The sequence below is a fragment of the Penaeus monodon genome, chromosome 9, assembly GCF_015228065.2.
Source record: "Penaeus monodon isolate SGIC_2016 chromosome 9, NSTDA_Pmon_1, whole genome shotgun sequence".
NCBI lineage: Eukaryota > Metazoa > Arthropoda > Malacostraca > Decapoda > Penaeidae > Penaeus > Penaeus monodon.
The window spans coordinates 9,851,248-9,863,747 of record NC_051394.1 but is presented as its reverse complement, the minus strand read 5'-3'; the positions used below and the strand labels follow the sequence as shown (position 1 = coordinate 9,863,747).

The window sequence follows — 12,500 nt, the reverse complement described above, 5'->3', positions numbered from 1 at the left end:
AGCATCACAACATGAAAAAACTAAGTATCATGCTGTGACCACGGCGGCTCAGACATGAACCTACCGTTAAAAGAAGATGTACATGTATATGCACACACACACACATAATATATTATATATATATGTATATATATATATTATATATATATATATATTATATATATATATTATATATATATTAATATATATATATAGTATTATATCATGAATTATTATACTTAGGTATATTTCATTGATAATAATATAATTATATACTTAATATATGAATGATATATAATATCGTCATATATAGTAATATATATTATATTATATAATATAAAATAAAAATAATATATGCGAATATGTACATGTATATCTGACCACAATTTCAAAGCACTTACTGATCCCATGACATGCGATGATTTCCCAGAGATGCACCCATCCGAACACCACGAGGTTTGTTTACACTCGAGTCAGCTGATCAGTCCCACTCACACAGCTACTAGTACTGACATTGCAGAGGTGAGGGAAATGCATAGATAATGCTTTTTCATTCGGGTAGTAAAAGAATAGACCAATCAGAGTATTGATATTTAAGTAATATATAAGGTTAGTAGGTATTTAGAAGTCTGAGTAACTTGCAGGATCTGTGGATTTTTCTTTTCTTATAATCGCCTTAAAATGTTTTCGAACATTATTGTCACTGGAATTGGTCAGCTTTGATTAAAACTAGTGTAAGTAAATGGTATATCTTAAGTAGTCTTTAATTTATTAGTTTCATACAGCCATCCTACCATGCAATTGCTATCACTTGTTTCAATTATTCATGGTGTAAATATGCATGAATTTCTTGTTGTTGTTTTTTATCACAAATAACATAAATGAAAGTATTGGCTATTGTTTACTCCTCTGAGACTAAGTCCCTATTACTCCAAGCACTCTGGGGGATCCACAAATGTTGTTTTATGAACTAAAAACTTTTCTAACCCGGGTACTTGCCCGTTAAACCCACCCATTTCCCTAAAGAAAGCTCCGTCCCCAGATCCCCACCTGTTCGCTGCAGACTTATTCTTCACTTGGCATGTTTACTACATATTTTCTTCAGTTCTGACATTATTCATTGCCTACATTAATTGGTTTCATGCATAAGTGTTTTTTTTTTGACAAATGTCATTAGATTTTTTTGTGTAAATGTATACAAAAGTATTATGTTTAGCACAAACTTATTTTTTGTCAACTTTCAAGGGAAATGCCATAGATGAAGTGTCTTATTTCCTGTTGTTCTATCCATTGTGGGCAAAGTTTTTCTTGCACCATATGGCTATGTGAAACTGTGTGGTCTTTTACCTCTATATTTCTTGTTAGTGGCATTGCGTACCTTCTTTTTAAGAAATAATGAAGACAAAGATCCTGATCTGGTAGTTCAGAATGCTGAAGGGCCTTCATCAATAATTTCAGTTTCTTTGCTCTCATTCTCTGTAATAATTTCCTTTCCATGTTATGTAAGTTTCATTATGTTAGTAATCGATTTATAACACATTCGGAAAAAGAGTAAACGGAAACTATAAAACCCATACTTTGGGAAGAAATCTCAGTAAATATTATGATATATAATGATCATCTTTATTATTGAGAGCAAAAATTGCTTGAAGCTAGTTTGACATATTCATTTTTCCAGACAGTTTATAATTTAATGATCACTGTATGATTTCATAGTTAATTATTGGCACTTATGTCTCTAACAATGTTTGCAGAAAAGTTATAAGTGAGAGTGAATATCTTCACAATGCAAGAGATGTATATAATGAAAATATAATCATAACCTGTCAAATACATCTATTGTACTGTGAAGATATTTGTTTTATTTATTTTTTTCTACATTTGTTACAATGAACACAGTTCATCTAAACAATGTTTTTAAAGTAAATACAAATTGTACAACACATCACTTCCTAGTTTAAATCTCTTCCAGGTGTTGGGATTTAATTTTATAATTCACAAGTACTTTGATGATTTTTTACTGAACACATCATGAATATGGAGATGGCAAAAAGACATTGTTGAAAATCTATTTCTGTAAATTAAATCATACTTATTTTGTGCATTAATATTGTACCTGCCAAAAAATGTAGCTAAATAGCCAATAGCAAATTTACCCATATTTTAAGTAGAGGACTCGAATAGTAGTAAAGAAATACATAAAAGGTTGGTTAATATAATATTTAAAAATACTACTAATGATATATCTAAGACTCAATTGATATTTATGAATAACAAGTGATTATTCTTAATATAAAAAGACTGTAATGGTGTTTTAATAGCTCTTTATCTGGCAATTACCAGATGTGAATGGAGTAGTAAATATAAGAAGTCATTTCCAGATGCTAAAAAATGAGGTGTACTTCACTACACAGGCACTCAACTTGTACACTTGTTTTTCAGAAATGAGTGGTGTACAAGGCATCATTGTTTGTGGAGAAGCCTCGGAATCAGATGAGGAGGAGGAATTTTGTGCGGCAACAGCAAGAGGACACAGAGGTAAATGTTAATTTTTATTCAAATCTCCCATATCCCTGGTATAAGAAAAACACTGTACATAAATGGGTATTGTGAAAGATGAAACACATTTCTAAAACTTTCTATGGGTAATATTTAAATAAAGTTCACTTGTTTATCTTAGGTTTCTGGACATTTTATCAGCATGGTATTGTTCACCCAGTGACTTGCATATTCAAAGGAGTGTGAAAGAGGATATTGGAAAATCATATTCTAAATTCTCTGTCTCTCTTTCATCTTCTTCCTCTTCTTCTTCTTTTTTTTTTTTTTTTTAGAAGAATAAAGATTTTACTATGGTCTGTGTATGTAATATAATTTGATAATATATTGTCCATATTTTATTGACATATCGAGTTTTATTATTATCTTTGTTTTTTAACATTAAGTCAGGTTTAAGTTGAGTGCAATACCTCATGAGACTAATGTTCTGCTCATTAGAAAGGAAAATGAAAAGGGAAAAAAGAAGAAGAAAAAGAAAAGGAAGAAGAAGAAAAAAAAAGTGTATGTGTATGTATATATGTTTGTGTGTGTGTGTGTGTGTGTGTGTGTGTGTGTGTGTGTGTGTGTGTGTGTGTGTGTGTGTGTGTGTGTGTGTGTGTGTGTGTGTGTGTGTGTGTGTGTGTGTGTGTGTGTGAGAGACAAAGAAAAAAAGAGAACAAGTAAAAGAAAAATTTGCTTTTTAAGGAGAGCAAGTACTGTTATAAAGAAAAGGTAAATTCATTATAATGTTTACTCAATTAAAGCACTGAAGAACCTCTACTCTAGCATCGTGTTAAAATGTCTGCATGACAAAGTCTCTTTTAAATAACCAAATTTTGTTACTATGATATTTTATTTATCATTTGCCTACACATTTTCCTTCATCATCAGAACACTGCATTATTTAAATACTTTTACAATGTTTAACTAGATGTCATCCTTATTCTGACAAGGCATTTAGCAAATATTTATTCCAGGTTTGACTCAGAAATCAGCAGGATCCACAGACACAAAGGGTCAGCAAAAGCCTCCAGAACCAAAGCACACGCAAAAGCAACAACGACCTCAGCAACAGCAAAAGAAAGGCCATCAGTCTTTGTTGCATCAAAAACTATGTGAGTCTATTTCGAACATATAAAGGGCCGGAATTTTATTTTTCTCTCGGGTATAATTTTAGACATGCTTGCGAGTTATTTTTAAGTACAAGTCTATATTGTCTTTTTTGAAAGTGATTTGTAAATTTAGATTGATTTTTTTTAGTTGCCAAATCAAGTGCACCTCTATTTCTCCTTGCATGACTGAATTTTTCATGACTGAATTTGTGGTTTTATTTTTTTTACTTTCATAAAGTCTATGGTGAACTGTTCAATATTAAGTACACTGTCAAGTGTTAGAACTATGTGCACAGAAGAGTTTTGGTCCTGACGATCATCAAGTATATTTGAGGGTGGGGGAGAGTGGCATGCTGTGTTTCTTTGTTTCTATGAGGGTAGTATTTCTATTAGGTGGCTGTAGATGGTAATTAACATTATAATTACTATAATTATCATGTTCATGAATTAGGTTTAGTTTAAAATTACAAACATAAATGGCATTACTCCTAGTACCAGCAGGAAAGCAAGCTGTCAAGAACACTAACATTCATTCATTCAAAATTATTATTATTATTATTATTATAATTAATTTCATTTATTATTTCTTTCCAAAAGGTGAGCATCAGGGACTGATTACACATATACAAATGCCAACTTCCTCGTCTAATGTATTGCCAGCAAATTGTTCTGTCTATTACAGGCTTGATAAAGCCTGTCAGATGCCTAATATAAACCTCACAGTATGATAAAGCATTAAAAAATAACTAACATAAAAATGCCTCTTGTATGACAATGAGTGGATGAAAGAGCAAGAAAAGCTCACTCTGAATTAAAACCCATCTGGAGTGCTGTGTGGCTAGCACAAGCTCCCATCCAGTGGCCATATTATCAAATGTATTAACATCTCCAGCTATTTGAGGGCAATATGATGGTACTAATGTGTATAAAAAATGATCAGTATGTGTACTTTCCTGTGAAGCATGTGGCGATTCAATCAAATGTAAAACAGCGTGTTCTGGAAATTCAGGTTTTCTTTTTCCATATTTATGGGCAAACATTTAGACTGTTTGGTTCCAAACTGTATCAGACATGCATAAGCTAACAAAAGTAAGGGAAGTAACACTTATTTTTCAGAGCATATTCCTTGGAAAGGAGTATGTGTAAGGCTTATTTTTTGACAGTGGGAGTCTATTAACCAGATTGGATGTCTCTTGCCTTTGAACACTTCATAATAAATATCTGGACTAATATGCATCATGGCATAGACGCTAACTTTGATATGCCTAAATATCCCCAGAATTGAATTAGGATTCATGAATGAAACAAAACATACAGAAGTCATAAGGTACTGATAATTAAAGGTATTTCATCACTACACTAAAATTATGATGCAATCAGTTGCATGTTGCCTGTTATGCTGAACTCTTGTTTTATAATTACTTATTTTAATACAGATGTTATGATACATCATAACATCTGAAACCCATCATATATCATGAGATAGATCCATGGAAGCATATTTTATATATTCAAATACTCCAATAGTCAAATCGACACTGAATTTAGTTTATTTTTTCACATATTTTTCATTAGAATTTGTTATGTATTAATAATTTTCATTTATATTTTGTAAATAATTATACTTTGGACATAAGATAATATCTAAGGCTGATGTCATGGAACCATTATAAGAAACCTACATGGATATGTTACAAATAGGGAAAATCTGGTATAGGAAATTAGGGATATGACCTTCCCCACCCAAAATAAAAGGGGGAGGGAGCATGTGCCCCTTAGTCCTCCCCCTAGCAAAGACATTACATGAATACTGTGGTTTGAGTAAATAATTAGTTACCATGTTGTTGACAAGAGGGCAGTAAATAAATGGAAAATCTGTATATAGAAAGAAGAAAATTACTAAATTCTGTAACCCACTGGATCTGGGTATTGTTGACTGTGTTATCATGAAAAAATTGGCTATGGGCCGGGATGACAGGAAAAGTGTCATCATGAAAATTTTGACTAAAATCCTTCTGATCCTTTCTTGCCTACTGTAACCAGCAGTGCAGGGTGTGTTTCAGAAAATATGATAATACAAAAATATTAAAAAGTGACAAATAACAAAATGTTGTTGTTGTTGTTCTTGTTATAGAGACCTGGATCCAGCAGGTTAAGGATACTGGAAAACAGACTGTTACAATAATACAATAGTAATGTAATTTCTTTGGTCATTCACAGGATAGTCTGAAATTAATTGTATCACATTAATCAAAATCAGAGTTTAAACTCTTGATATTTCAGGGGAAGCAAATGCATCGATGGAGAAGAACATTGCCAAGGCAGTATGTGGACCCCTGACCACTGAGACCACCCGAATATCACGTTTGATCGCCTCCCTACCCGCTGCTCAGAATTCAACTCTCACTGCCCATGCAGCACTCGCTAATGCTGCAAGGAACCTCTCGAATTCCCACCTTTTGTTGGCTGCTCTCAACTGTAATCCTCTAGCATCTCTCCAGTCCCCATAATCCCTTCTTCTTTTCTTCTTTCTTTCTTTCTTTACTTCTTAGAATAGTTTGTGTTTTTCCTTCTCTTTTTAGACTTGTTTCATTTGTTAGTTTTTTTGTTTTTTTTTCTCTCTCTCTCTCTGTCTAGTCCTGGCAGATTTTCTGCTTGAAATACTGAATATTGATCTTTAGGGACTGTAGTTAGTCTAATGTAATAATTTACATGTTTTATTACTCTTTTCTAACAGAGGACAAAGCAATAACTTTTTCACTACAAAGTTGTTATTTGTACTTCATTGAATTTATATAAAACCTTTTGCTTTTAGGAATAATGAAATCTTGTTGAAGGAAGGGTTATTTTTGACTCCTTTTCGTGTGTGGTCATAAAATCTGCAAATGTCAGATATCCTTATGTGATATTCATATACTCTTATGTTTAAAGAATTTGCTTTATTATTTCTTTATTATAATTAATTACTTTAAGTATTAATATCCAAAAAATATAATGCAGTTGCATGTAATACAACTGAAACCACCTGCTTTCTTACTTTCTCATGTTATATATAAATAAATGGATTTATATTTCTAGGTTTCTTAATAAAAATAGATAGTTGTCTATATTTTTTATGCATACCAAGATCAGGTAGAAGCTCATTATTAATATATAAGACTGATGTGTATCACAATATGAGTTCTACTACAAAAAAACATGAATAATATATAAGATCTGCTCATATTACTATTTTCAGTATGAGAATTAGTAACCCTGTTGGTTACATAATGTATGTATTGAAAACTTTATATATATTTATTTTATTACAATATTTATTCAAATAATGATGGTAATCAATAATAATAATAATAATAACAATAATAACAATAATAAAAGTTATGGCAGAACTTGCTACAGTAAGAGATAAGATAAACACAACAGCTTTGTAAGTAAATCTATGGATATGGCTTTAAAGGGAGAAAAAAATATTGTTTCCTTTGTACTTGCTATAACAATCTGATTCTCATTCGTTGGGACCGAGATTGAATAATCACTGACAAATGGCTTACACCATGAATATTTCTGTAGAAATAGTACAATAATCTAAGAGTAACCAGCAGATGTTGTGATGTGAAAGAAAAGCTTTTGATTTTGATTTTGTCAGTGAATCTTTTTCTTCACAGGCTGCCAAGAGGTGACAGTAATGTTTTTAAAGGTTCATAACCTTTATTTTACTCTTTAGATTCCAAAAGTATGACTCCTTGTCTTGTGTGTATTGAAATACATTAGATTAAGTGATTGTATAGAGCTTTGATCTGTCCTGGATCTGCCATCCATTCAAGGCTGATAATTTAAATCACATTAAAAGGAAACATTACATTATATTTGCATTATAATATTGTCTTTAGCAAATCAGATTAATATGAAACAAAATAAATTTTAACTGTGCTTGCCTCTAGTCTGTGCCAAACTCTCTTCTCACTCTTGCCTTAGTTGGGTTAGTAACACTTCTTTATATTTGCTTTTTATGGAACTTTCATGTTCTTAAGTTTTCCAGGCCATCTTAATAACCTTGTTTCTTTTTACAGAGAAAGTAACTTAAAAGGAAAACTTTATTTTTCAGACATTAGTTGTACAGTGTTTATATGTAAGTGCCATGAAGACTGATACAGTCTTTTGCAAAATTGTTCACTTCAAAAGCATATCATTCCTATACCTTTATCTTTATCTGCCTGTATAGGTATTTTTTATGAAATATTAAAGCACCTTACTACAACATTGTTAATTTCTTTTACTTTTATAAAAAAAATAGACTACATAACTTACTTTAAAATATATTAAAAATTCAATAAGTTTCAAACATTCAGGAATACAAACATTTTCCAAATAAGCTTGTGCAAGCATGTAGTCATCAACATGTGCAAAAAATGTCCAAGCTAAATGCAACACAATTTCTTAATTTATTCTTGTTCAACTATTTTCTCTTTAAAGTTTTTATCCTGTCTATAAATTCAAGAGGTGCAAGTGGGCAACCCTTGTGTATCCAACTACAGTCTCCTCTTGCCAATCCAGTAACAATACTCTTGCGATACTTTTTCATGCCACTCATATGGGGGCTGTGAGGATCAAAGCAGAAAATGCTTTTAAAATAAATGATATGGTTTACAAAGTCCATATAAATAACAATCCTCCCTGATCAAGACTTGAATTTCTGTCATTCCAGGTATGGCCAAGAATGACCAACAGTAAATCAACAAAAGGAATGTGCAATTAGGATTTTACGAGCTCCATAGACATTACCTATCTACTCATGCTAGAGTAATTATAGCAAGGTTTTACACACATTCTCTGGGAGCACTCTGGAATTGATTCAGAAAATCAAGTCCTGGTCAGGGAGGGTTGTTATTAATCTTTATCAAAGCATCATTGCATTATTCAATCTTTCAAAGTCCATACAATGTGCTGTTGGTTCTAATATCCTTTCCATCTCAAACATATGTAAAAAACTTAAAGGTTCCTAAACTTTATGACTTTTCATCGAAACCCATGTCCAACAACCTCTTACATATTACCATGTAACCAACACAGAATGAAGTACTTCTACACTTGAATATATATTATGACAGATTTGGCCTAAGCCAACACTCACCTTATCATGTTGTACAGTGTCATTACGGATGGGGGTAGAAAAGTCAGGAATTTGTGGAATTCACAAAAGGCTCGTCTTCGACACTCATACTCTGGGAGTTCAAGGAGTATTAGGAGATCATCAAGGGATATTTGACGAAGAGCTTTTTCCCACTCCCAACTTTCTGCCATTCCCAGCTGTAAGATCTCCCGCATGTGTAAACTTCGCCTATGGGACATAATGTTTTTTTATGGTTATGAATTGATAAAGATGTCTGACAGTTTTGATAAACTGATTACTAGCTAAAGCAAAAATCTTCTTAGGTAATTCTATTGTATAATAAATTAGGTAGATTTTACTATTCCTATTGTTTTTGGAGAAGATAATGCTTTGTTCTACATAATTAAGAATCTTTTATGTGTAATTGATGAGTTGACCACTATATTACTTATGATATGACTCAGTGTAGAGGAGGCAGTTTCATGGATAATTTATTTTAATAATTTGACCTATTTCAAAATGCACAGTGCTACCAAGAGTCATTTGGAATGAAACCACAAATCATATTTCAAGTCGCAATGTAATTTTCTGAATAATGATAGCATGGGTGTCATATCTATCATCACACATACATTTTTAAAAGTTATTTTGAAACCATCTTTTTATAAATAGCTATTTGAGAACTGAAAGTACCCTCTTCAATATTATTATTACTTTTTACCTTAAATTTGTCTCCATGAAAGTAAGTTTCCCTTTCCATGAGTCTCTCACAGGTGCTTCACAAATAGATAAGTAAGTATTTCTAGTTTCCTTATATTTCAAAAATGATATATACTTGGGATGATACTCTCATAGCTTAAATTTAGACCTTCAATATTAAAGTCATACACAATCTTTCTTCCCTACCAGCACTTACTTTTTCCTTTTATTTATAGTATGATCAGGGGTTCCTATGAAACCCTGTGTCATAAGGGCAACTGGAAGCACTACTGCTGTCCATGTTATCACCACACTTATGAGGAAGAAGGAGAAGCTCTCCCATATGTCTACAATCTGTATCTCCCTGCCTGTAATGGGTGAAAAAAGTTCAAATACTCTTAATATATTCAACTAAATGAGGATCATAGGTGTGATTTTTGAAGAAAATACTGTACATTCGGTGCTTAATCTCCTTTTCATATTTTATAGAGAATATAGAAGTGTTCTTAATCTTAATAATCTGAGGACTGACTGACTTTTTTCAACTTTATATCAGCAGATAGTTACAGTTATATCACATGTACACTTTTGCATGCAGTTTGCTTTACTATACCTCAGGCTTCATATCAATATGTTAAGAAAGTAAAAGCCTCTTAATATATTTTCTTACAAAAATATCCTACGATGGTTTTGTCTGTACTAAACAAGAATATATGGATGACATTGAAATTTGACATTAAATTATTAATTGACATTAATCCTCCCTCCACATATGCGTGAGAAAAAATGGAAAGGGAGAGGGAGACGTGGAGAGAAGAGGAAGGCAAAGAGAGGGGAAAGGGAAGGAAGGGGAAGGGATGGGTAAAGGGAAGGGGAAGGATAGGCATGGAATGGGAAAGGAAGATGGAAAAGGCAAGAAGAGGAAGAGGAAGGGAGGAGGCGAGGCGGAGAGGGGGAGAGGCGTGAGGGAGAGGGTGGGAGAGAGAGAGAGAGAGAGAAGAGAGAGAGAAGAGAGAGAGATGGAGATAGAGAAAGAGAGAAGAGAGAGAGAGAGAGAGAGAGAGAGAGACAGGGATGATGATGATGATGATGATTAAGACGCTTCTGGCGTATGTCAACGTCACATTCTGGTTATGTTAGCCACGTCCACCAGAAGCTCCTTTACATCAGGACTTTCAAGAACTATTTATTCGAAATAATGACATTGAAAGTAATAAAAAATCTCACTTGTCGAGTAAACCCCCTTTGTCTCATTCCAAAAGGTAAGTCACCTGAGGTTTCGTTTTAGTATACATATATCTTGCTCTGGCCATTGGACACAGCAGAATAAGTTGCAGGTCCACAGCAACTTCTGGTTGCTGGCCAGTTCTTGCCTCCGCTCATCTCTTCTCCGGATTTACCCTTTAAAGTGAATGTGTCTGTCTCTTCGTGCTAGAGCTGTGTGCGTCGATATTTCCACAGGATTACTCATATTCAGAGACATTTGGGATACCTGAAACGGAAAGCTGGACTTGCCTCTCGCATGCACCAGCCAATCACCGTCGGGCTGTCTCGACGGTGATTGGCTGACGGGATCGAGAGGCCGGTCAAGCTTTCCGTTTCAGGGGTCCTATGTGTTAACCGATTACTTTTCCTAGTGGAATATATTGGAGAAAAGACAGGTTGACAAACCCCTGTGTATTTACCATGAAGAATGGCATTACTGGTTTAGGAGAGAAGCATTTATTGCGTGTTGGGTGTTCCTGCAGTATTGCGAACCCACTGTGGCAGGAAAAATGTTTTGCCCGTCATTTAAGTTAGGTTATGCTGAGGGATAACTGTCCACGTTACTTTTGGTTAATGCAAGAAGGTAAAAATGGATTTTCTATCAATGGCACCCAATGCAGTACTCTAACATCTGCACCATTCGATGCCATTGTTGCTAAGAGTTTATTCAGACAGTAATCAACAAGTCGGATTGGCAATATGATTACAATGTTGACAAATGTCTGCGTCCCTACTTAGGCGAAGAAAAATAAAAATTTCTCTATAATGCAAATGCATCCTCTTTATATTAATGCAAAACTGAATTGCTGTTCATATCGACAATTATTATATTGGTATGATGATGACGATGATGACGACGATGACGATGACGATGACGATGACGATGACGATGATGATGATGATGATGATGATGATGATGATGATGATGATGATGATCCTATTTTCATAATATCAATAAATATATCGATGGCAAACAGGCAAATAGAACTGATAGTGATGATTATTTTTAAATGAACCATAACAATAAACTGAAAGGAAAATTTTGAAGAAGAAAACCTCACCTATGTTGGCAAGATCGAAGGGCACGAGGTAGGATAGGCCGCAGATGACGGGTGTGTCCGGCTTGGCTCCAATTTCGGCCTGATGAGCATATTCCTGTCGGAATAAGGTGGCGATCGAGACAAAGCAAATGAGTCATCGTCTATACCAAGTGATCTCTATTATGAATTCTGAAAGTCATCCAAGTGATATATTTTCACGTTTACAAGTTTTAAATGCTTCTGGGTGTAGATTTCCACAGATACTGACGCTGGAGGATTTTTTTTTTCGTAAGTGTGTGTATGCAAAGGTTTACAACATATGAAGGCATGTACGTTCTATGATGTTCTCATTTTGAGTTATTAAATACATTTTAACACACACACACACACACACACACACACACACAACCACAACACACACATACTATATATAATATATATATATATATATATATATATATATATATATATATATATATATATATCAGTATATTCATGTTACTGCATTCTGCTTTATAATTGTAGGCCATTAACACGAACATATTGATGCTTATGTTATAGATGAAAGTTTAAACAAACAAAATAAAATTAACGCATCTTTAGGCAAATGTCTAAGAACACCCTTGGACGCGCTTAACCTTATATATAGTATTTTCAACTTTCCATCATTCCAGAAAATACCGACGCATACACATGCAATAAATAAATGGATAAATAAATATGAAAATATACTGAGCGTGAATACTGCATGATAAGTTA

General features: G+C 33.4%; 2 protein-coding genes across 2 annotated transcripts in view; one reads left to right on the top strand and one right to left on the bottom strand.

The window, feature by feature from the left end:
• Positions 1 to 409: 409 nt before the first annotated feature.
• On the top strand, positions 410 to 7,886 carry LOC119576949. Its single transcript, XM_037924599.1, has 4 exons — positions 410 to 501; positions 2,422 to 2,517; positions 3,492 to 3,629; positions 5,910 to 7,886. Exons 2-4 carry the CDS (start codon positions 2,424 to 2,426, stop codon positions 6,134 to 6,136), a joined length of 459 nt encoding a protein of 152 aa, XP_037780527.1. The 5' UTR covers positions 410 to 501; positions 2,422 to 2,423; the 3' UTR covers positions 6,137 to 7,886.
• LOC119576948 overlaps positions 7,870 to 12,500 on the bottom strand; it is a 17,509-nt gene continuing 12,878 nt past the window's right edge. Inside the window, exons 3-6 of the mRNA XM_037924598.1 lie at positions 11,763 to 11,856; positions 9,653 to 9,803; positions 8,758 to 8,964; positions 7,870 to 8,224 (exon numbers count right to left, since the gene is read on the bottom strand). Coding sequence (XP_037780526.1) covers positions 8,083 to 8,224; positions 8,758 to 8,964; positions 9,653 to 9,803; positions 11,763 to 11,856 — 594 coding nt within the window. The 3' untranslated portion in view covers positions 7,870 to 8,082. The remainder of the gene's footprint in view (positions 8,225 to 8,757; positions 8,965 to 9,652; positions 9,804 to 11,762; positions 11,857 to 12,500) is intronic.

What these genes read in the sequence shown, in the direction of transcription:
- LOC119576949 (XM_037924599.1), top strand. Translation starts at nt 2,424, where the DNA reads ATGAGTGGTGTACAAGGCATCATTGTTTGTGGAGAAGCCTCGGAATCA. An exon ending in AACAGCAAGAGGACACAGAG is followed by an intron (nt 2,518 to 3,491) that starts GTAAATGTTAAT and finishes TATTTATTCCAG; the next exon opens with GTTTGACTCAGAAATCAGCA. An exon ending in TTTGTTGCATCAAAAACTAT is followed by an intron (nt 3,630 to 5,909) that starts GTGAGTCTATTT and finishes TTGATATTTCAG; the next exon opens with GGGAAGCAAATGCATCGATG.